General features: G+C 40.7%; 1 protein-coding gene across 1 annotated transcript in view; it reads left to right on the top strand.

The window, feature by feature from the left end:
* RHAG (Rh associated glycoprotein) overlaps window positions 1–21,786 on the top strand; it is a 93,413-nt gene extending 71,627 nt beyond the window's left edge. Inside the window, exons 5-10 of the mRNA XM_077291676.1 lie at window positions 9,236–9,402; window positions 13,164–13,301; window positions 13,498–13,619; window positions 18,013–18,086; window positions 18,443–18,516; window positions 20,249–21,786. Of these exons, the coding sequence (XP_077147791.1) occupies window positions 9,236–9,402; window positions 13,164–13,301; window positions 13,498–13,619; window positions 18,013–18,086; window positions 18,443–18,516; window positions 20,249–20,317 (644 nt within the window). The 3' untranslated portion in view covers window positions 20,318–21,786. The remainder of the gene's footprint in view (window positions 1–9,235; window positions 9,403–13,163; window positions 13,302–13,497; window positions 13,620–18,012; window positions 18,087–18,442; window positions 18,517–20,248) is intronic.
* Window positions 21,787–22,493: the final 707 nt, after the last annotated feature.

Below are 22,493 nucleotides of genomic sequence, written 5' to 3'. Positions count from 1 at the left end.
TCGCCAAATTTCCATTTTTTTCACAAATAAACGCAGGTAATATCAAAGAAATTTTACCACTATCATGAAGTACAATATGTCACGAGAAAACAATGTCAGAATCACCAGGATCCGTTGAAGCGTTCCAGAGTTATAACCTCATAAAGGACAGTGGTCAGAATTGTAAAAATTGGCCCGGTCCATAACGTGCAAACCACCCTTGGGGGTGAAGGGGTTAATATAGGGTTTTCATTGTTTCTTGGGATTTCACCTAACATTTCATTTTCCATCGTGAATACCGTGGAGAAGAAGGTGTTTAATATGTTAGCCTTTTCCTCGTCATCTACAACCATTCTTTCCTCACTATTTTTTAAGGGGCCTACATTTTCAGTTTTTATTCTTTTACTATTGATATAGTTGAAGAACAGTTTGGGATTAGTTTTGCTCTCCTTTGCAATGTGCTTCTCTGTTTCCTTTTTGGCAGCTTTAATTAGTTTTTTAAATAAAGTATTTTTCTCCTTATAGTTTTTTAGAGCTTCAGTGGTGCCATCCTGCTTTAGTAGTGCAAATGCTTTCTTTTTACTGTTAATTGCCTGTCTTACTTCTTTGTTTAGCCACATTGGGTTTTTCCTATTTCTAGTCCTTTTATTCCCACAAGGTATAAACCGCTTACAGTGCCTATTTAGGATGTTCTTAAACATTTTCCATTTATTATCTGTATTCTTATTTCTGAGGATATTGTCCCAGTCTACCAGATTAAGGGCATCTTTAAGCTGGTCAAACTTTGCCTTCCTAAAGTTCAGTGTTTTTGTGACTCCCTGACAAGTCCCCCTAGTGAAAGACAGGTGAAACTGTACAATATTGTGGTCGCTATTTCCTAGATGCCCGACCACCTGCAGATTTGTTATTCTGTCAGGTCTATTAGATAGTATTAGGTCTAAAAGTGCTGCTCCTCTGGTTGGATTATGCACCAATTGTGAAAGATAATTTTTCTTGGTTATTAGTAGTGTTGAGCGATACCGTCCGATACTTGAAAGTATCGGTATCGGAAAGTATCGGCCGATACCGGCAAAGTATCGGATCCAATCCGATACTGATACCCGATACCAATACAAGTCAATGGGACTCAAGTATCGGACGGTATCCCTGATGGTTCCCAGGGTCTGAAGGAGAGGAAACTCTCCTTCAGGCCCTGGGATCCATATTAATGTGTAAAAGAAAGAATTAAAATAAAAAATATTGCTATACTCACCTCTCCGACGCAGCCTGGACCTCACGGAGGGAACCGGCAGCGTTCTTTGCTTAAAATTTGCGCGTTTACTTCCTTCCGTGAAGTCCCGGCTTGTGATTGGTCGCGTGCCGCCCATGTGGCCGCGACGCGACCAATCACAGCAAGCCGTGACGTAATTTCAGGTCCTTCAGGATTTTAAAATTAAGTTCTGGCTTGTGATTGGTCGTGTCGCGGTCACATGGGCGACGCAACCAATCACAAGCCGTGACGTCATGGGAGGCAGGACACACGCGCATTTTAAAATGCGCGCGTGTCCTGCCTCCCATGACGTCCCGGCTTGTGATTGGTCGCGTCGCCCATGTGGCCGCGACGCGACCAATCACAGCAAGCCGTGACGTAATTTCAGGTCCTTCAGGATTTTAAAATTACGTTCTGGCTTGTGATTGGTTGCATCGCCCATGTGACCGCGACGCGACCAATCACAAGCCAGAACGTAATTTTAAAATCCTGAAGGACCTGAAATTACGTCACGGCTTGCTGTGATTGGTCGCGTCGCGGCCACATGGGCGACGCAACCAATCACAAGCCGTGACATCACGGGAGGCAGGACACGCGCGCATTTTAAAATGCGCGCGTGTCCTGCCTCCCATGACGTCACGGCTTGTGATTGGTCGCAACGCCCATGTGACCGCGACGCGACCAATCACAAGCCAGAACGTAATTTTAAAATCCTGAAGGACCTGAAAATACGTCACGGCTTGCTGTGATTGGTCGCGTCGCGGCCACATGGGCGGCACGCGACCAATCACAAGCCGGGACTTCACGGAAGGAAGTAAACGCGCGAATTTTAAGCAAAGAACGCTGCCGGTTCCCTCCGTGAGGTCCAGGCTGCATCGGAGAGGTGAGTATAGCAATATTTTTTATTTTAATTCTTTCTTTTACACATTAATATGGATCCCAGGGCCTGAAGGAGAGTTTCCTCTCCTTCAGACCCTGGGAACCATCAGGGATACCGTCCGATACTTGAGTCCCATTGACTTGTATTGGTATCGGGTATCAGTATCGGATTGGATCCGATACTTTGCCGGTATCGGCCGATACTTTCCGATACCGATACTTTCAAGTATCGGACGGTATCGCTCAACACTACTATTAACCAAGAAAAATTATCTTTCACAATTGGTGCAGAATCCAACCAGAGGAGCAGCACTTTTAGACCTAATACTATCTAATAGACCTGACAGAATAACAAATCTGCAGGTGGTCGGGCATCTAGGAAATAGCGACCACAATATTGTACAGTTTCACCAATCACAAGCCGTGACGTCACGGGAGGCAGGACACGCGCGCATTTTAAAATGCAGCTTCATCTATCTGCTTTAGAAGTAGACTTTCCATGATTTCTGTTATATTTGGGGGTTTGTAACAGACCCCAATGAGAATTTTGTTACCATTTTCCCCTCCATGAATTTCGACCCATATGGACTCGACATCCTCATTCCCTTCTCTAATATCCTCCCTTAAAGTGGACTTTAGACAAGACTTTACATAGAGACAAACCCCTCCTCCTCTCCGATTTTTACGATCCTTTCTAAACAGACTGTAACCCTGTAAGTTAACTGCCCAGTCATAGCTTTCATCTAACCATGTCTCGGTTATTCCCACTATGTCAAAGTTACCTGTAGATATTTCTGCTTCTAGTTCTTCCATCTTGTTTGTCAGGCTTCTGTCGTTTGCGAGCATGCAGTTTAGAGGATTTTGTTTTGTTCCAATCTCCTCGCTATGGATTGTTTTAGAAATGTTCTTACCTCCCTTCTGAGTATGTTTTCCTGGGTCTTCTTTGTTCGAGTCTAATGTTTTTCTTCCCGTGCCCTCTTCTTCTAGTTTAATGCCCTCCTGATGAGTGTAGCGAGTCTTCAGGCGAATGTGTGTTTCCCAGGTTTGTTGAGGTGTAGTCCGTCTCTGGTGAGGAGTCCATCGTACAAGTAATTCACACCGAACATGTAACATGGGAAAGAGAAAGGATCTCTCTGCTGCAGAAAAGCATCAAATAGTGCAATGCCTTGGTGAAGGGATGAAAACATTAGAAATTTCACGAAAACATAAGCGTGATCATCGTACTGTTAACAGAGTATTGTGGTTGAATCTGAGCACAAATGTGTTTGTGCTGATAATGGCATAATGAAGAAGATTTCTGCCAGGCAAGTTCATCGGATTAAGAGAGCAGCTGCTAAAAAGCCATTACAAAGCAGCAAACAGATATTTGAAGCTGCTGGTGCCTCTGGAGTCCCTCGAACCTCAAGGTGTAGGATCTTTCAAAGGCTTGCTGTGGTGCATAAACCTACTATTTGGCCACCCGTAAACAGTGTTCACAAGCAGAAATGGTTGTATTGGGCCCAGACATACATGAAGACTAATTTCCAAACAGTCTTGTTTACTGATAAGTGTTGAACAACCCTGGATGGTCCAGATGGATGGAGTAGTGGATGGCTGGTGGATGGCCACCATGTCCCAACAAGGCTACGACGTCAGTAAGGAGGTGGAGGAGTCAAGTTTTGGGCCGGAATCATGGAGAAACAGCTGGTGGGGCCCTTTAAGGTTCCTGAAGGTGTGAAAATGACCTCTGCAAGTATATAGAGTTTCTGACTGACAACTTTCCTCCATGGTATAAAAAGCAGAAATGCGCCTTCAGGAGCAAAATCATCTTCATGCATGACAATGCACCATCTCATGCTGCAAAGAATCCCTCTGAGTCATTGGCTGCTATGGGCATAAAAGGAGATAAACTCATGGTGTGGCCACCATCTGCCCCTGATCCCAACCCTATAGAGAACCTTTGGAGTATCATAAGAAAAAGATCTATGAGGGTGGGAGGCAGTTCACATCAAAACAGCAGGTCTGGGAGGCTATTCTGACTTCTTGCAAAGAAATACAAGCAGAACCTCTCCAAAAACTCACAAGTTCAATGGATGCAAGAATTGTGAAGGTGACATCAAAGAAGGGGTCCTATGCTAACATGTAACTTGGCCTGTTAGGATGTTTTGGCGTTAAATAGCTTTTTGTTCAGTGAATGTGACCTCCTAATGCTGCAAATTCCACAAATGAGCATTTTCAGTTCTTTAAAACATATCAAATGTTTAGAAATTCTACTGTGCCTAATAATTTGGAACAGTGCATTGTGAGTCTTTATTCATTTTGGAGATTATACTGTTATCATTGGGAGGTTTCTTCAATAAAATTCGATGTATACTCTAACGGGTGATGACTTATTAGACTGACTGTCATTTGCACCGACCATTTAGGAAAATCCGAGAAAAATGTAATTTGCATAATCATTTGGAACATAGTGTAGAATACAATGAATAAGAATTATTTGAGCATAATTGAACATTCCTTTAAAATAAAAAAAAAACCTCTCTGGACAATGCTCTTCAGAAAGCTTGGCCGGAGAGTCAGAGAAAGTAATACAAAAGGTCACAATTGAATACTTGACGTTTAGCCAATTGTTTTTGTACACCTTCACATTTCTAGCCCTTTCCCAACTGCATGAATCTAAGTCTGGGTAAACACAACATGTTAATTATTTGTGAAAGCTAAAGTTAAGTTTATACAGTCATTGAGTTCTGTTAATGTCTGATAAAAGGACCCAGGACATTCAAAGTGAACTCTGTGAACTGTTTCAACACATCACCTTCATCCGTGTCTTCACTGACAAACTCCTTGTGGTCACTATCCCCAATAGGTTCAGATCGTTCATTATTTCCCTGGTTTGATTGGCTGCAGCATATTCTATCACTTTCTGTTGTACGCACAGTATGTCTTTAAAGGGGTTGTCTCATCTTAATAAATGGGTAAAAACGGAAAGTTCTTGCAAAACAAATCAACTTTACAATTTACCTCTTATTAAAAATTACAGGGTACCAACCTCCGCTGGTAGGCAGGGATTGAGAACATGTCTCTTACTAGGACATTGATAGCGAATCTACATCTTTTTTCTTCTATTTCTATTGATATCTACTGTATATGTGTCATGTCTCTTTGAAATAATTATCCCTCACATTTTTAAAAACTAATTAATAAAGATATATTATGTTAGAGGTTTATATATATGTAAAGCGCCATGGAATAAATGGCGCTATAATAATAATAAATAATAATAATAATAATAATATGTTAGTCAATTGACTACAGCATATTTTATTTCTGCCCTGTTTTTGAAACTGCCAATGTGACTTGACCAAAAGATTAAAAAAGTCATAGAGGCAGGTTAAGGCTGGAGTCACACTAAATGTATGAAAAATTGGTCCGATTCTCACTGCCGAGAGTCACACAAGTGTAATGCGAGTGTCATGCGAGTACAATCCAATTTTTCACAGCTACCATCAGAGTTACATCCAAATCCAGTGCGATTGCTATCAGATTGCAATGTGATTTTAATATGAGCTTTTATTTAGAGCAATTTTTTATGACATTTACACATCGTTTTCAAAGGAAATATTTGTCAAAACACACACACACATACTGTATGTATATATATATATATATATATATATATATATATATATATATATAATAGATAGAGATGAAAAGCCCGTCAATTCAGCAGCCGAGTTCAGTAAAATCACAGCGTGACAGGTTAGAACAGAATAGATAGCATAGATAAATACACATAGAATACACAGGTTAGAACAGGATAGACAGCATAGATAAATATACATTGATAGATAGATAGATAGATAGATAGATAGATGTCGTGACACACACATCTACAGTATATGTATATTTATAACATAGATAAGCCGGCAATTCAGCAGCCAAGTACAGTAAAATCACAGAGTGACTGGTTAGAATAGAATAGATAGAAAAGATCTATACACATAGAATACATAGATATAAAGATTTTAGGTGACAAAGGTGACATCAAGCCCCACCAACTATCACTTCACTTGCCACCACTACAGGGCAAGTGGGAAGAGCGAGACTAAGTGCCAGAATTGCCATATCTTATAGATGCGCCTTTTCTGGGGTGGCTAATAGCTGATGTTTTTAGCCGGGGTTGGGGGCAATAACCTACAGCTGTCTGCCTAGCCTTTGCTGGTTATTAGTTATAGAGGAGCTCGACGTAATTTTTTTTGGGGTTCCCTATTTTAGTAGCCAGTAAAGACTAACTATACAGCTGTGATCTAAAACTAATAGCCTGGGAAGCTCCATGAGTATTACCCCTTTCCAGGATATAAAAATAAGACCCCAGCTGTCAGCTTTCTCACCGCTGGTTATGAAAATTACATGGGACCGTACGCCATTTTTTTCTGAAAAATAATCTTTTAATAATAAAATACGTGTACAGTAAGCTGCACACACACTGTGCTAATTGCATATGTTACTGACATATGTGTATCTATCTATTCTATGTGTATACACTGTTTGTAATCTGTTGTGAATTCCATTCTCGAACTCCCTCCTGTGGTCATGAATGGTACTTCGGTGAGTTCTGTCCATGAACTCCCTCTGGTGGCTGTGAGTGGAACTGCTGGTTCTTGAGTTTGCTTCCTCAGCTGTCCTCGTTTATGGCCGGGCTGGCTTCTCTATTTAACTCCACTCAGATCGTTACTCCATGCCAGCTGCCAATGTCTTAGTACTGGTTCAGATCTCTCTAGGATCTTTCTGATGACCTGTCTACTCCAGCAGAAGCTAAGTCCCTGCTAGTTCATTTGTTGTTCATTGTGTACTGAATATATTTCTTAGTACTTGCTAAGTTCTAGTCCACCTTGCTATCATGATATTGCCTTGCTAGCTGGAAGCTCTGGGGTGCAGAGTGGCACCTCCGCTCCGTGAGTCGGTGCGGGGGTCTTTTTGCACACTCTGCGTGGTTTTTTGTAGTTTTTGTGCTGACCGCATTGATCCCTTTACTATCCTCTGCTATTTAGTGAAGACTGGCCTCCTTTGCTAAAACCTGTTTCATTTCTGTGTTTGTGACTTTCCTCTTAACTCACAGTCAATATTTGTGGGGGGCTGCCCTTTTGCTTTGGGGAATTTCTCTGAGGAAAGGTAAGGCTTTATTTCCTATCTTTAGGGGTAGTTAGCTCTTAGGCTGTGAAGAGGCATCTAGGGAGAGTTAGGTACGCTCCACGGCTATTTCTAGTGTGTGTGATAGGATCAGGGTTTGCGGTCAGCAGAGATCCCACTTCCCAGAGCTTGTCCTGTCTTTTGGTTTAACCATCTGGTCATTCCAGGTGCTCCTAACCACCAGGTCCATAACAGTAATCCATCTTTTCAATCCCGACGGGTCCTGCTGTATTTTACTGTATGTGGCTGCTGAATTAGTGTTTTTTTTAATCTATCTATCTATCTATCTATCTATCTATCTATCTATCTGTCTGTCTGTCTGTCTGTCTGTCTATCTATCTATCTATCTATCTATCTATCTATCTACATGTATCTACTGTATCTATCCAAACCTGTGATTTAACTCTACATGGCAGATGAATTGCTGGCTTTTCAGAGGAGATTGGTGCATAAAAATCAGACAGCACTCGCATGGTCCTATTGCAGTGATTTTTTTCTTCCACCCATAGGCTTGCATTGGCGATTCTCAGCCAACTCTCAGTGCCAATCACAGCCTGCTGCAATTTTACACTCATGCCGAATACGCCTGAGAAAAAAAACGCTGATCTGAGCCGCCCCATTGAGTAACACTGGGCAAAGTGTGATGCAATGTTTTCTTGCATAGCACTCAGCCGTATTCTACCTGTGATGTGGCTGCAGTGCAGGTTAGTGCAATCTCCACCAGGGGGTGCTGGTGAGGGAAGAGAAGTTGCACTCAAACAGCGTAGCAACACTGAGCAGCCGCACAGGTTTCACAGGTAACAAAAAAGTGGTCAGATGAGCAGAGTCAGAAACTGTCAGGAGCAGAGGTACCAGAGGTCAAAGCATACACAAAGTCAGAGACAAGCCAGAAGTCAGAGCCAAACGGGAGCACGGTATCCAAAATGTGAGACATAAGACAAAGTCAGGGTACAAGCCAGAAGTCAAAGCTGATTGTGGAACAAGGTATCAGAGATGGAAAGCAAGAGGCAGAGTTTAGACATCAAGCCGAGCCATACACTCTTAGGAAAACCACCAGACGAACACTATGTCAGGGATAGGGAATGGGTCTCACACAAATATGAGAAGTCGGAGGCAGGAGGATCATCAGGGTATATGGGCCAGCTGCTCTAGCCTGGAAGCATGAACTATCACTGATGCTGGCAAGCAGACTGCAGAGGACTAAAAAAGCCCAGCCAGCTCCAAAACGAGACAGAAGGTGTTAACCCCAACATGACCAGTCAAGTGAGGGAATAACAGAAAACAAACTCTGGGCTGAATCATGACACTACCATTGTGTGACTCCTGCCTTTGTAATCTTGTCTGAAAAAAGTCAAAATTAAAATCATGTCCCTTTCTCGCTTAACCACACTGTTTTCTCCTAAGCCATGCAACTGTATTTAGATTTATTTGCTATCCTCACTTGTCTCCCACAAGAATGGAAAACTCATCCCCGGATGCTGCAATAATTCCCATAATTAGTTTTATTGAATGCACTATGTGCTTTCCTTGACCATTTATTTATACTATACCTGTCACGTATTTCCACTTGAGTGAGTCGGTCACTGCCTTCTATAAGATCAGATCACTAATCTCTCACTGCTACAATAATTCCCATAGGAAATTTATCTGGTGCAGTATATGCTTTCCCCATGCATTTCTGGATTTTGTGTCTGCCACATGTAGCTTGTGTGCCTTATATTGTAACCCCCATATTTTGGGGAATTTTCCCTTTCATATTCAACCATGTCTTCAAAGAACCACATTTGTGGAAAGGTCACTGTCCCAACAAGATCAGCAGGCTCTTCCTCTTCTGAATTTTTTGTTATATACATTAACTGACTGAATGTATGAATCAATCAATGAATCATTACTAAATCATTGAATCCTCGAGGACTCACAAGGATGTGCTCTTATTGTCGAAAACTCATGTATTCTCAGGAACCCTCTTTCTGTGGATGTTTTGGCCAAGCTTCAACTCTGCTATTGCCGCACATGGAGCAGATCAGGAAATGGCCATTATTAACACCTACTTCTCATTGGCGGCCTGTGTGCTCACTGCATATGCCTTCTCCAGTTTGGTTGAACACAAAGGAAAATTTGATATGGTAAGAAACTGTATAAGTTATGTCACAATACTTGGGATGCTTTCACATTGCGTTTCTGTGCCCACTTAGTGGCCCCATCGGGCCATATGTCCAAAATACATGCAAAATGGGGTTCCGACATATGCGCCAGCAGGTCCATAGACTGTAATGGTGATGAAAGAGTGCATCATTTTTGGGAGTGTACATCTACAGGAGGCGGACACTCAGACACAGTCAGCTATGTCTGAGTATCCACCTCCAGTAGGCGTACATTCCCGAAGAAGTGCACACTCCCGAGGCGTACACTCCCGAAGAAGCGCATGTTCATTTTGCCTTCACCATTACAGTCTATTGTCCCATAGTCAGACAAACATAAAAAAGGAATCCTTCACCAGGTTGTTTTGCTATATAAAAGGGTCATCAGGCACAGAGACTATGATTATGACAAACCTACTGGGTTGCTTGCTGCAGTTTTAATAAAACCACTATTTCCTCTGCTGTAGATCTACCAGTTATCCACATGCTGAGCTTTGTATAACCCTGCCCCACTACTGATTGGCTGCTTTCTGTGTGCACTATGCATAGGTAGGTAGAAAGCCGCTAATCATTAATGAGGCAGAGTTATATGAAGCGAGTCATGAATATTAAGAGCTACATGGCAATAATCTCCTGCTGATAAAAACAGTGATTTTATCAAAACTACACCAAGAGGCCAAAGAATTGATACATTGATGGAATTAGGACCTTGGCCCCTACATTATACTGTTCTCACATTAGGTGACAAAAACCTGATGACAGATTCCTTTTAAGCACAGTATACAGATGAGACTAATGAACCGGTCCAAATCAACAAATTTTCCCAACAAATGACATCAGGAGAGATAAAGTTTGAGTCAATTTGAATGTTAATGCCTGATTTATTAGTTCTTCTGATATGCCGCTGTCATAAGTGTTTAGTAGCGTATAAATGTGCTCCTTAACTAGCTGCTTGTCAATCCCTTGTTTGGCCATCATCATTCCCTCTAGATGTCTTCATTTTAAGAAAAATAAACTATTCTTGATCTTATTTTGTGTGTAGAGCATTTCCTACATGTCTGAGACTCAGTCCGAAGCATGTAGGAAAACCTCTGACATATATATGTTTTCTATAGTACTGGTTATGTTCTGCTTTTATTCAATTCTACCAATAATATTTTGGACAATTTTTTTCAAAACAAAAATCTGGATATTCCTATCATTTCCTATTTCACACTGGCTTAATTTCTCCTTAAATGTAGACTATCAAAGATATACAGGAGATTCTCACAGAATTAAAATATCATCAAAAAGTTAATCTATTTCAGTTCTACAATGCAAAAAGTGAAGCTCGTATATTATACAGAGTCATTACAGAGTGATCTATTTCACGTGTTTATTTCTGTTGATGTTGATGATTATGGCTTACAGCCAATGGAAACCCAAAAGTCATTATCTCAGTAAATTAGAATAACTAACAAAAACACCTGTAAAGGCTTCCTAAGTGTTTTAAAAGGTCCCTTAGTCTCTTTCAGTAGCTTCACAATCATGGAGAAGACTGCTGACTTGACAGATGTCTAGAAGGCAGTCATTGTCACACTCCACAAGGAGGGTAAGTCACAAAAGGTCATTGCTAAAGAAGCCGGCTGTTCACAGTGTGCTGTATTCAAACATATCGTATTTTTCGGACTATAAGATGCACCGGACCATAAGACGCACCCCAAATTTGGGGTGAAAATTGCAGAAAAAAAGATTTTTTATAAGATGAGGGTCCGTCTTATTGTCCGAATTTACAGCATCTTACCTGAGGGCTGGCGGTGGCAGAGCAGGGTCACAGGAGGCATAATGTTGGCAGAGGTGGGGTGATGTGGTACGGCGTGCAACTGAGCAGGGTCCCTTCCTGCTTAGGTGGGAGACGGCACGGCCTGGTATCCATGGGAGGGTTGCAGCAGTGGTGTGGTGATGGCAGAGGTGCTGGGATAATGAGCGGTATGGCGTGAGCAGGGTCCCTTCCACAGGTGAGGTGACGCAGCGAAGCCGGGTTAATACAGACTTACCGGCAGTGGTGTGGCGGCGGCAGAGGTGCGGTGGCAGAGATGGGGGATGAGGAGGCGCAGTGAGCGGTATGGCGTGAGCAGGGTCCCTTTCACAGGTGAGGTGATGCAGCAGCCCGGTAAGCAGCAGAGCCGGGTGAATCATGTTGTTATCGGCAATGGAGGCCATCTTCCTAAGGCCGCGCGTGCGCAGATGGAGTGCTCTGCTTCCTGGGGCTTCAGGAAAATGGCCGCGGGAGGCCGCGCATGCGCAGATGGAGATCACGGTGGCCATTTTCCTGAAGCCGAGATCTAAATCTCCCCCCTTTTTTTGGGGGGGGAAGTGCGTCTTATAGTCGGAAAAATACGGGTATTAATGGAAAGTGGAGTGGAAGGAAAAAGTGTGGTAGAAAAAGATGCACAAGCAACCGGGATAACCACAGCCTTGAAAGGATTGTTAAGCAAAGGCCATTCAAAAATTTGGGAGAAATTCACAAGGAGTGGACTGCTGCTGAAGTCATTGCTTCAAGAGCCACCAAACACAGACGTATCCAGGACATGGGCTGCAAGTGTCACATTCCTTGTGTCAAGCCACTCATGACCAATAGACAATGCCAGAAGTGTCTTACCTGGGCCAAGGAGGAAAAGAACCAGACTGTCCTCTGTGGTCCAAGGTGTTGTTTTCAGATAAAAGCAAATTTTGCATTTAATTTTGAAAACTAGGTCCCAGAGTCTGGAGGAAGAGTGGAGAGGCCACAATCCAAGCTGCTTGAGGTCTAGTGTGAAGTTTCCACAATCAGTGATGGTTTGGGGAGCCATGTCACCTGCTGGTGTAGGTTCACTGTGTTTTATCAAGACCAAAGTCAGCGCAGCCGTCTACCAGGAAATTATAGAGCACTTCATGCTTCCCTCTACCGACAAGCTTTTTGGAGCTGGAAATTTCATTATCCAGCAGGATTTGGCATCATTCCGCACTGCCAAAAGTATCACTGTGCTTGACTGGCCAGCAAACTCTGCTGAACTTAACCCCATAAAGAAACTATGAGGTATTGTCAAGAGGAAGATGAGAGACACTAGAACCAACAATGCAGACGAGCTGAAGGCTGCTATCAAAGCAAGCTTGGGCTTCCATAACCTCTCAGCAGTGTCACAGGCTGATCGCCTCCATGCCACGCCACTTTGATGCAGTAATTGATGCAAAAGGAACCCCGACCAAGTATTGAGTGCATTTACTGAACATCAATTTCATTAGGCCAACATTTTGGGTTTTAAAATCATTATTCAAGCTGGTGTTATAAAGTATTCTAATTTACTAAGATAATGACTTTTGGGTTTTCATTGGCTGTAAGATATAATAATCAATATTAACAGAAATAAACACGGGAAATAGAGTACTCTGTTTGTAATGACTCTATATAATATATGAATTTCACTTTTTGTATTGAAGAACTGAAATAAATTATCTTTTTGATGATATTATAATTTTGTGAGAAGCATCTGTAGTATGGCTCTCTGATGCTTCTTATTCCCTGTTGGCTACAACACAAATTTGACCATGGAACAGCAGTTATGGGACTCCATCTTTCTAAAAATTGAATCTTGAGTGATCCTTATACTTATTAAGTACATATTTTTTTAATATTAGTGCTTTAAAAATAAATTACTTAGATATCATGATTGATTTGTCACAATCAGCAAGCCTGAGGTCTCATACTCGTTGACTTGTCCATACAGGTCCATATCCAGAATGCCACCCTGGCCGGAGGTGTAGCAGTAGGAACCTGTGCTGACATGAACATTGGACCCTTTGGAGCAATGATTATTGGTTTCATTGCAGGAATAATCTCTACCCTGGGATTCAAGTTCTTAACTGTGAGCTGACATCTGAATTCTAATTCCTGAATTATTAAGTCTGGGTCTGGTCTCTAGTAAGCATAATAATGGTGAAATGTGTAGCTCACTTTATGAATGTAAATTTTACTCCAATGCCTACAATGTTTCGCACAGTACTTCATTATGTAAATTTGCTATGTATTAACTTTATTCTCATCCACATTATTTCTTTCAGCCAATTTTTGCATCCAAGCTCAGGGTTCAGGATACATGCGGAGTACACAATCTCCACGGTTTACCAGGAGTTATGGGTGGGATCGCAGGCATTGTGGCCACGGCCCTCGGAGCTAAACCCAAGTGAGTAATTCTCCTTCCAGTGCTAACAATTCTTTTTGACAATTTCTGCATTCAGACAAAGATCTTCATGGATTTATACGCACACTGAATAAATCAAATAAGCTCACTAGGAAAAAATACACTATACTAATAGTATCAACTCTGATGGCATGTAATTAAGGGTATGTCAAGGACTAATAATAGGGTAAACCAATAGGGAAACACAAAAGAACCAGCAGTTTGGGAATTTACTCATGACTGCAAAGTGCATATTAGGCCACATGACTCCCAAGGGAAGAAGTTCGATTGTTGGAGATCCATATTTCTACAGCTTTTTGCTAGTGTGTTCCCAACCCAGATGAAGGGGATGCTCAACGGGGCTGACGTCATTTCAGAAAGAGAGGACAATTATGTGGTTTCTAAGTTGATTGACTATCACTGCTGTTTTTACTTCTGTTGATTAGTTTACTATCTAAGTACAGCTTGTCATTAGACAATACATGCCCATTATCTGTCCTTGCTTGGCATATGTGATGGCTGTATTTTACTATTGGAAGCATGCTGAGACCATGATTGTTTTTATTTAATAAAGATTCTGTTAGGTGTCGAGTTCCCGCCGCTGCACAGGGGGAATCTCGAACCATCTCCACTGCAGTCTCCCATTCTGCTTTAGCCACAGTGGAGTCACCTCAGCGGAGACGTCGGTCCCAGCGTCTGGCTCAGGCTGATACTCTGCGCTTGGTTACTGCTGCTCTTCCAGGCTCAGCCATTGTAGCCAGTACTGGTCTGCGGTGAACAGACGTCTCTGGGACTAAGTCCTGCTTTTTCCCTTCTGAGCATGCCCAAGGGAGGACCTCTCATTGGAGGTCAGGGGTCACACGCTCAGGTCCTGTAGCAGCTCCCATTGGTCCTCTAGGAAGGTCCCGAAGTTGCTGCAGCTACAAAAGGTTTGCATGGCCGCACGGCCATGCGCTAGTATCATTCGTAGTTTGTTGCTTGTCCCCAGTCATACTCTGCTCCTCAGGCTACATGTGGAGAGTGTCCGTTAGCTGTGAGAATTTTTATAGGCAGGCAGCTAGCATCAGTGGGGGCAATTAGTCGCTTGGCCTAGCATCTGGTTCCTTCATGTGTGCGGTTAGCACAGAGTTCCAGAGCAGCACAACCCTAGTTAGGGTCTTTAGTCCCACTTATTATTCCATGACCCGGTAAAGCAACAGGGGTCGTGCTATACTGACCGAGTCATGGAACTCGAGTCTAACTTGACATTATACCACCATATAGGGCAGCCATTCCTCTTGCAGCAGGCTTCTCTCCTGCACGGTGGACCCCGGGCTGCGAATGCACCAATAACAATTCATATCATTACTAGGTGCGTTCCGCCAGCCATAACAGGTTCTTTTTCTACAATGATTATTGCTGTGGACTCATCATTACCATTTTTTCTTTCCCTTTGCGCTTTTGTATTTACAAGCACACATACCATCAAATTAATATAAATATAGAAACAATCATGGACGAAAGTGTTTGTACCCTTGAAATTGCTCCAGAAAATGAAGTATTTCTCCAATAAAATGTATGTGAGTAAATCAAAACACCTCTGGGAATGCGTCTTGTAAACAAATGAGACCACTTGGTAAAGCACAAGTTTACTAAAAATGGAAAGAGGTCTACAAAGAAAAAACACCATTCCTACAGTCAAATATGGTGGAAGTCAAAAATATTTTATTGTTGTTTTGCTGTCTCTGGCACTGGGTTCCTTGACTGTGTGGAAGTTATCATGAAATCTGAAGATTACCAAATGATTTAGGGTCGCAATGTAGTGCCTAGTGTCAGAAACCTGGATTTGTGTCCTGGGTCATGGGTCTTCTAGGAGGACAATGATCCCTAACATATTTCACGAAGCCCCAGAAATTGATGGAAATAAAGTGCTGGAGATTTCTAAAATGGCAGCAATGAGTCTGGATCTAAATCCCATTGATCACCTGTGGAGAGATCTTAAAATTGCTGTTAGGAGAAGGCGCCTTCAAATATGAGAGACCGCGAGCAGATTTTTTTTTAATGCTATTCCAATACAGAAAGGAAATAAACATGTGTATAACAAAACATGTATAATTGCAATAATTTTCTGGAACAATTTCAAGAGTTCAGACCTTTTCGGACATGACTGTATATTATTAATTATTTTTCATATTATCACTTTTTTTATTATATAATATATATACTGTATATTACTGATTTTATATTTTAATTAATTTAATCTTCATGTTTATATCGCTTAATTTTAAAATTTTTATCTAAGCTCTCCTGCCGGGCGTGGAGGAGGTATTGTTTCTTCTCTGTGGACATCCAATTGATTTTGAGAGCATTACGGATTTCTTGGAACATATTTTACAGGAAAATACAAAGATTGTTCTACAGATATTTCTATTTTTTACGTTTAAATGTAATCTGTCAGAAGGTTTCTGCTATGTAATCTGAGAACAGCATAATATAGGCTGAGAGAGCCTACTGATGTGTCACTTACTGGGTTGCTTGGTGCAGTTCTCGTAGAGCCCCTGTTTTATCCACTGCAGATCTAGTAGTGCTCAAAAGTTTGAGCTGTAAATTACACCTTCCACACAGGAAGCTGCCCATGATGGCACAGATTTACACAGATTAGCCAGACTGCTGTGAACGTGAGACCTAGTTAGGCAGTGATAACACAGGTCTGCAAAGGTAAAATTGTTTGAAAAGTAAGAGGTGATTTTTATATACAGTACTTTTGATCCATCATGTACAGTTTTCTTTTCAAAAACACTGACTCAGACTTTTTCTTGCACTATACTTTGACCCCCTTGTGTGACCTTTGGTGGCTGATTTTGGTGTGATTAGATTGCACAGATGGAATTAAAATTAGTTCCTTCCATACTTTTCTCAAGATGGTACTCTAGTGTATTGCAGTGATCTTCCTAGGCTGATGGAAAAATTTAACATTGAGTACAATGTGGGAGACTGGAGACTGTTTATTGATTCATCTAAAAAAAACGTCTGAAAGCTGTGCTACTGCACAATGGCAGCAAGTATGATAAAGTGCCTGTATGGGATTCTGTGCACTTGAAGGAAAGTTATGAGAATTTATACTTTATTCTCAAGAAGCCTTAACTACGAGGATCTAGGATGGTCAATATGTGGTGATCTGACAATTCTCTTTTTGCTCCTTGAGCAGCAAGGGGGATACACAAAGTACCCATGTTTTCCATATGAATGGGACAGCCAGGATAAGACTCACAACTGGAGCCAAAAAGTTGGCCATCAAGATGATCTTTGCATCCTGGACTTAAGATGAAGTTTACTTGATTCTATTAATGTTTTCCTGTCACCGCTCCACATTAAGCTTGGACTGATGAAGCAGTTTCTGAAAGCTCTATCGAAAAAAGGAGAGACTTTTAAGTACATTTGTACTAAGTTTCAGGTACTGTTCGAAGCAAAACTGAAGTAAGGCATTTTTAGGGGTCTGGATATTCATAAACTCACTAAGGACCACATTTTTAAAGAAGATGTGAAGAAATTTGAAGGTAACAACAAAATTCCAAAATGTAAGTCCATCGTGGAGAACATGCTGCAACATTTCAAAGCCTTGAGTTGTCTGATGAATTTGAAGCTACATTTTTCACATTCCCATTTGGACTTCTTTTGTTGAAAACCTTGGTGAGGTTAGTGAAAAGCAAGGAGAAATATTAAGATATCAAGGAGATGGAATGACAATACCAAGGTAGATTGCTCTTGAATATGATGGAGGACTTCTGCTGGATGCTTCACAGAGAAGATCCGCAGGCCTTCCGTAACAGAAAAAGTATCAAGAGAAGCTTTGAAGAGAAGAGGAAAAGGCGCAATAATTAAATTCCTATAAAGATGCAGAATGAATGTTCAATCATTTTTTATATATAATATTGTGTAAATTTTTGGCTACCGTAAAGATTTTTCTTCATTTTGCTTGCACGTAATTTCACTCGTTTTCTGTGCAAAATCCATAAGTGATGGTTAAAATTAGAAGTGCTTTTTTGAAATCGGGGAATAAGAAAACATAAAAATCAGTCATTGGATTTGTAACAATTTTCAGAAGCCAAATGTTGCATACGTGTAATTGCCTGCCTTTAACACATTAATTGTAAGCAAAGTACAACACAAACCTTATGAAATGACACATCCCCGGATTTAGGATCTCTTGCTTAATATTATGCTGCTCTCAGATTAAACAGCAAAAACCTGCTGCTAGGTTCCCTTTAAGGTTCCGTAGAATCTCCAGGCCCAATCAGCCAATCTAGCAAGGTTTTCCTTGGGTGGGTGTCAGGCCTGTACATATAACAGTTCCATACAATTATTATACTAAAAAATACAATTGCTGTATAATAACAATATTTTCCACATTTTCCAGTTTTTCTCCTGTTATTCAAGGAGCTGCTTTAGCCGCAACCTTCGCTATCGCTGTTGTTGGAGGCGTCATCACAGGTGAGTAACAGCATCATGTGAAGTGATCCCTTACTGTATATGATGACATTGGCTTTTCACCGTGTGATGTACTCGGTTCTCTGCACAGTGGGGGTCTGCGTTAGGCCACATCCCCATTGATGTATATGGATGGTGTGACAGCCTGGAATTGGCACAGTGGAGTCACCAGGTCATGTTTGCTTGCACCCGTCATGCGTTTATGGCGTATCTCGTGAATATTCCATAAATGACTATGTCGGGACAATCAATTTAAGTCCAAAACCAGCTTTGTTCATAAACGGTTTTTGATTTTAATGTGTATCTAAAGTTATTTCTCTTGCCATCATTTCTCTGTTATTTTGTGTCCTTTTTTATAGGCTTCATCCTAAAATGTCCGTTCTGGGGGCAACCACCTGATGAGAACTGCTACGATGACACCGTGTACTGGGAAGTAAGTAGAGTTACCCATTAATAAAAGGCATTACATCAAGGCTTCATTATCTCCCTCACGGTTTCCCCAGACTGCTCAGACATTATATTGGTTCCGCAATCTGATATTGTAAATTAAGAGAGAATCACATTCCCAGAAAATACGGCAACCTTCCTGTGAATTAAATGGCAGCATATACACATACACCGATGTCTCATCCATTCCTTATTTTTCTTTCCCTCTCCACTCCTCCTTCCTTTTCCTCCTCCCCCTTCCTTTTTTCACCTATTTTCCTGTTTCTATTTTCCTATTTTCATCTTTCTTTCTACCTTTTGCATCTTTTCTTTACTTCTATTCCCTCCTCCTTTCTCTTCCAATCATCCCCTACTTTTCCTCCTTCTCATTCCCATCCCTTAATCTTTATTTTCTACACTTCTTTTTCATACCTCTCCTCCCTTTCTCACCTTTCCTCTCTTTATCTCTTCTGTCCTCTTCGTTGCTGGGTTATTCCTTTCCATCAGCTCCCCATTCCTTCTTATCTTTTTCCATCCCCCACTCTACACTTTATCTCATGTTGTCTCCCCGACTTACCCCTCCATCCATTTTTATCTCTTTTCTCTACCTCTTCCCTCTAATCATCTATTCATACCTCCTCTCTTCAGCTCTAACCTCCATTTTCACCTTTTTATTGCTCCTTTCCCCTTCCGTCCTACTTTTTCACCTCTTCACCCTCTTTCCTTTCACTCCCTCTTTTAATTCTTCTCTCTTTCTAACCTCCCCTTTACTCTTTCACCTCACTCCACCTCTTAACACTCATCTCCCTTTTACATCTCTCTCTTATTTCTCCTCTCCCTTTTTACCTGTCACCGCTCTTCTTTCTTCTCCCCTTTTTTGTTCCCTATCACCTCTTCTCTCCCGTTTCACCTTTTCTCTACCTCTCTTTCCTCTATCTCTCTTTCCTCTCCTCCGATGTTTTCACCTTTTCTTTACCACCCTTACCTCTCTCCTCCCCTTTGCACCTTTTCTCTCCCCATCTTACCCTCCTCTTTTTTACCTCTTCTTTTTCCTCTAACCTTTCTTCTATTTTTTTTTTTTATTGTCCTCACTAATCCATGTTCTACTGTTTTTTATCCTTTTCTCTACGTGGTTCCAACCTTTCTTCTCCATACTCTCCTTCATCTATCCCGTTTTCCCTCTGTTCTTGACTACTAACCTCTCAATTTTCCCCCTCTATCCTCTACTGTCTCCCCTTACCACCTCTCCCACATACCCAACCACTTCACATGTCCAAAAATGTCCTGACATTAATGAAAATAGATTAGACTGAAAATGTTGCCAATGATTGTAAAATTGAGGAAAATAGAAAAAATCGAGTCATGAGTAAGACTGCCTAGTGCAGTCGAAACGCGTCGACTGGGTCATGTCGACCATGTAAATTTTTCTTTTGTATGCACTATATTTTCTTTTGAAAAAGAAAAAGAAAAGAAAAATCCAGTGCTCTTGAGCTGGACTCTTTTTCTATTTTCCTTGATGTGAGGCCAGGGTGAGGAGGCCGGTGTCTGAGCCCCAGGTGGATGAGTGTAGAGCAACTGGGTGAGCTGGAATCAAGTTTTTATGGTTGTAAAATTGCCATAAGTTCAGCTAAGCAAATGAAAAAGGCGCAACTTACCCCAAATAATTGGAATATAAGAAATAATACCTGGATACCTTAGTCTTTGTATGTCTTTCATTGGAACTATATGATTTCATTTAGGTTCCCCTTGAAGAAGAACCAGAAAACCATTACCAAGGACAACATGGAAAAATCCGTGTAGATGCATAAAGTCACCACTGTCACTTTTCGAAATAAAAAATAAAAATTGTATGAAAAGTAAATCCTAAACTTTATACACAATAGATAAGACTCTATGCGAGGGATTAGATTGTTATATGGTAGACATGACCAGCAAGGCACCATAGGTTCCGTACGTCACGATCCTTTGTATAGATTCTATTGAACTCTACATTGGCAAGTACTTTAGACTAAATCAGGAGCACATTGAGAGTCAACCATTGTTTATAAAGCTTTCAAATAAATCATCATCACCTTTAGGTTCAACATTCTATGATTTATTTTAAAACATGATTTTTTTGGTCATTTTGAGCTCTGTTTTTCAGTCACAGAGCTAAAAATCTCCATATTGAAATTGAATTGATTGACCAAATTTTTGCTGCCTTAGGTCACCACTAGGGGAAGCATAACAGCAAATGTCACAATGCGTACATAGTATGCAGCAAACTTCGGAGCTCCCTCTACTGGTGACTTCAGACAGTAGGAATTTTATCACGTAACTCTATGACTATGCTGGGGATTTACAGCCCTTTATCAGAAAAAATGGAGTTCTGATCCCATAAAGAAATATTAAAAAAATAATCAGTAATATATTTAGCATGTATTTAGCAAAAATTTTTACTATTACTCGAACTATTATTTTCCACGCTCAAGACAATACGTCAGCATCACATTTATAGATAGAAAATTATGTTCCTAATATTTCATAATTAGTCATACCTACATATATTACAGGGAATCCTTTTTTATTTTTCTTTCAAAATTAGTTGCAGCATATTTAATTTTTTATGTTTTTAGTTGCAGCATATTTTATTTTTTATGATTTTTTTAGTTGCAGCATATTTTATTTTTTATGATTTTTTTAGTTACAGCATATTTTATTTTTTATGATTTTTTTAGTTACAGCATGTTTTATTTTTTATAACATTTTTAGAGGCACTTTTACCATGTAGTACAATGTATCCTACACTAGCTACAGTAGACTATAATATAATTTATTGTAGTCTCCCTCGACAATTTTTCCGACCTAAAATTCTAGTTTTTTCTTTCTTAGTTGTGATGCCCATATGTAAATGGCTCAGTATTTTAGCCAGATGCCATGATTGGGTCAATGGTCATGTCACATAGTGCTGTTATACACGGTGGTTTTCTGGCATAGAGATCTATAGATTCTCAGAATCCATTGGAAGGAATATGGCAATTGTCAGCATTAAAGGGGTATTCTGGTTCTGGTTGGAACAAGTAGTCACTTATCCATAGGATATGTCGTAACCTTTAGATTGATGGGGGTCCAACCTCTGGGAATCCGGCTGACTGCCAGAATAGGGCACTTTTATCCTAATTAGAATACTAAATATCTTAATCAGACCTTATAATAGGAACTAAAGTGTTTTATGAAAACAATAATGTAAATGTATAAGTGAATTGGATCTTTTCGTCAATAAAGTGTTTTTCTTGAATCATGTCTTTTATTTCTTCCAATTTCTGCATAGTAATAATATAATATTTTTTATTTCTATACAACATAATTCACAGTATTTTACAATTTAGAGGGGACTTGTGCAGACAATAAAGACATTACAAAATAACACATAATTCCACAAATAACAAGAGAAGCTACAATCTATAAAGAAATAGGAGGGACACAATACGGTGGCTAGCCAAAATATTCACCCCCTTGGCATTTTTTGTGTTTTGCTACCTCACAACCTGGAATTTGACTGTTTCTTTTTGAGAGTTTGCATCAGTTCATGTAAAGACTATCCTACAACTGTGAACATTTGGTTTTCTTTATAATGTGAAGCAAGCAACAAATAGGACAAAATAAGTGAAAACTTTAGTATGCATAACTATTCACCCCCCCTAAAGTCAGTACTTTGTAGAGCCTCCTTTTGCAGCAATTACAGCTGCATGTCGATTTGATAACACTCTATGAGCTTTCCACATCTGGCCACTGGAATTTTTGCACATTCCTCAAGGCAAAACTGTTCCAGCTCCTTCAGGTTAGGCCGGTTTCACACGTCAGTGGCTCCGGTACGTGACAGTTTCCTCACGTCCTGGAGCCACTGACTCACGTAGACACATTGAAATCAATGCATCTGTGCAGATGTCATTGATTTTTTGCCGACCGTGTCTCCGTGTGCCAAACACGGAGACATATCAGTGT

Source organism: Ranitomeya variabilis, chromosome 2 (assembly GCF_051348905.1).
Source record: "Ranitomeya variabilis isolate aRanVar5 chromosome 2, aRanVar5.hap1, whole genome shotgun sequence".
Taxonomy (NCBI): Eukaryota; Metazoa; Chordata; class Amphibia; order Anura; family Dendrobatidae; genus Ranitomeya; species Ranitomeya variabilis.
The sequence above is the reverse complement of the archived record's forward strand: the minus strand, read 5'-3'. Positions and strand labels throughout refer to the sequence as shown.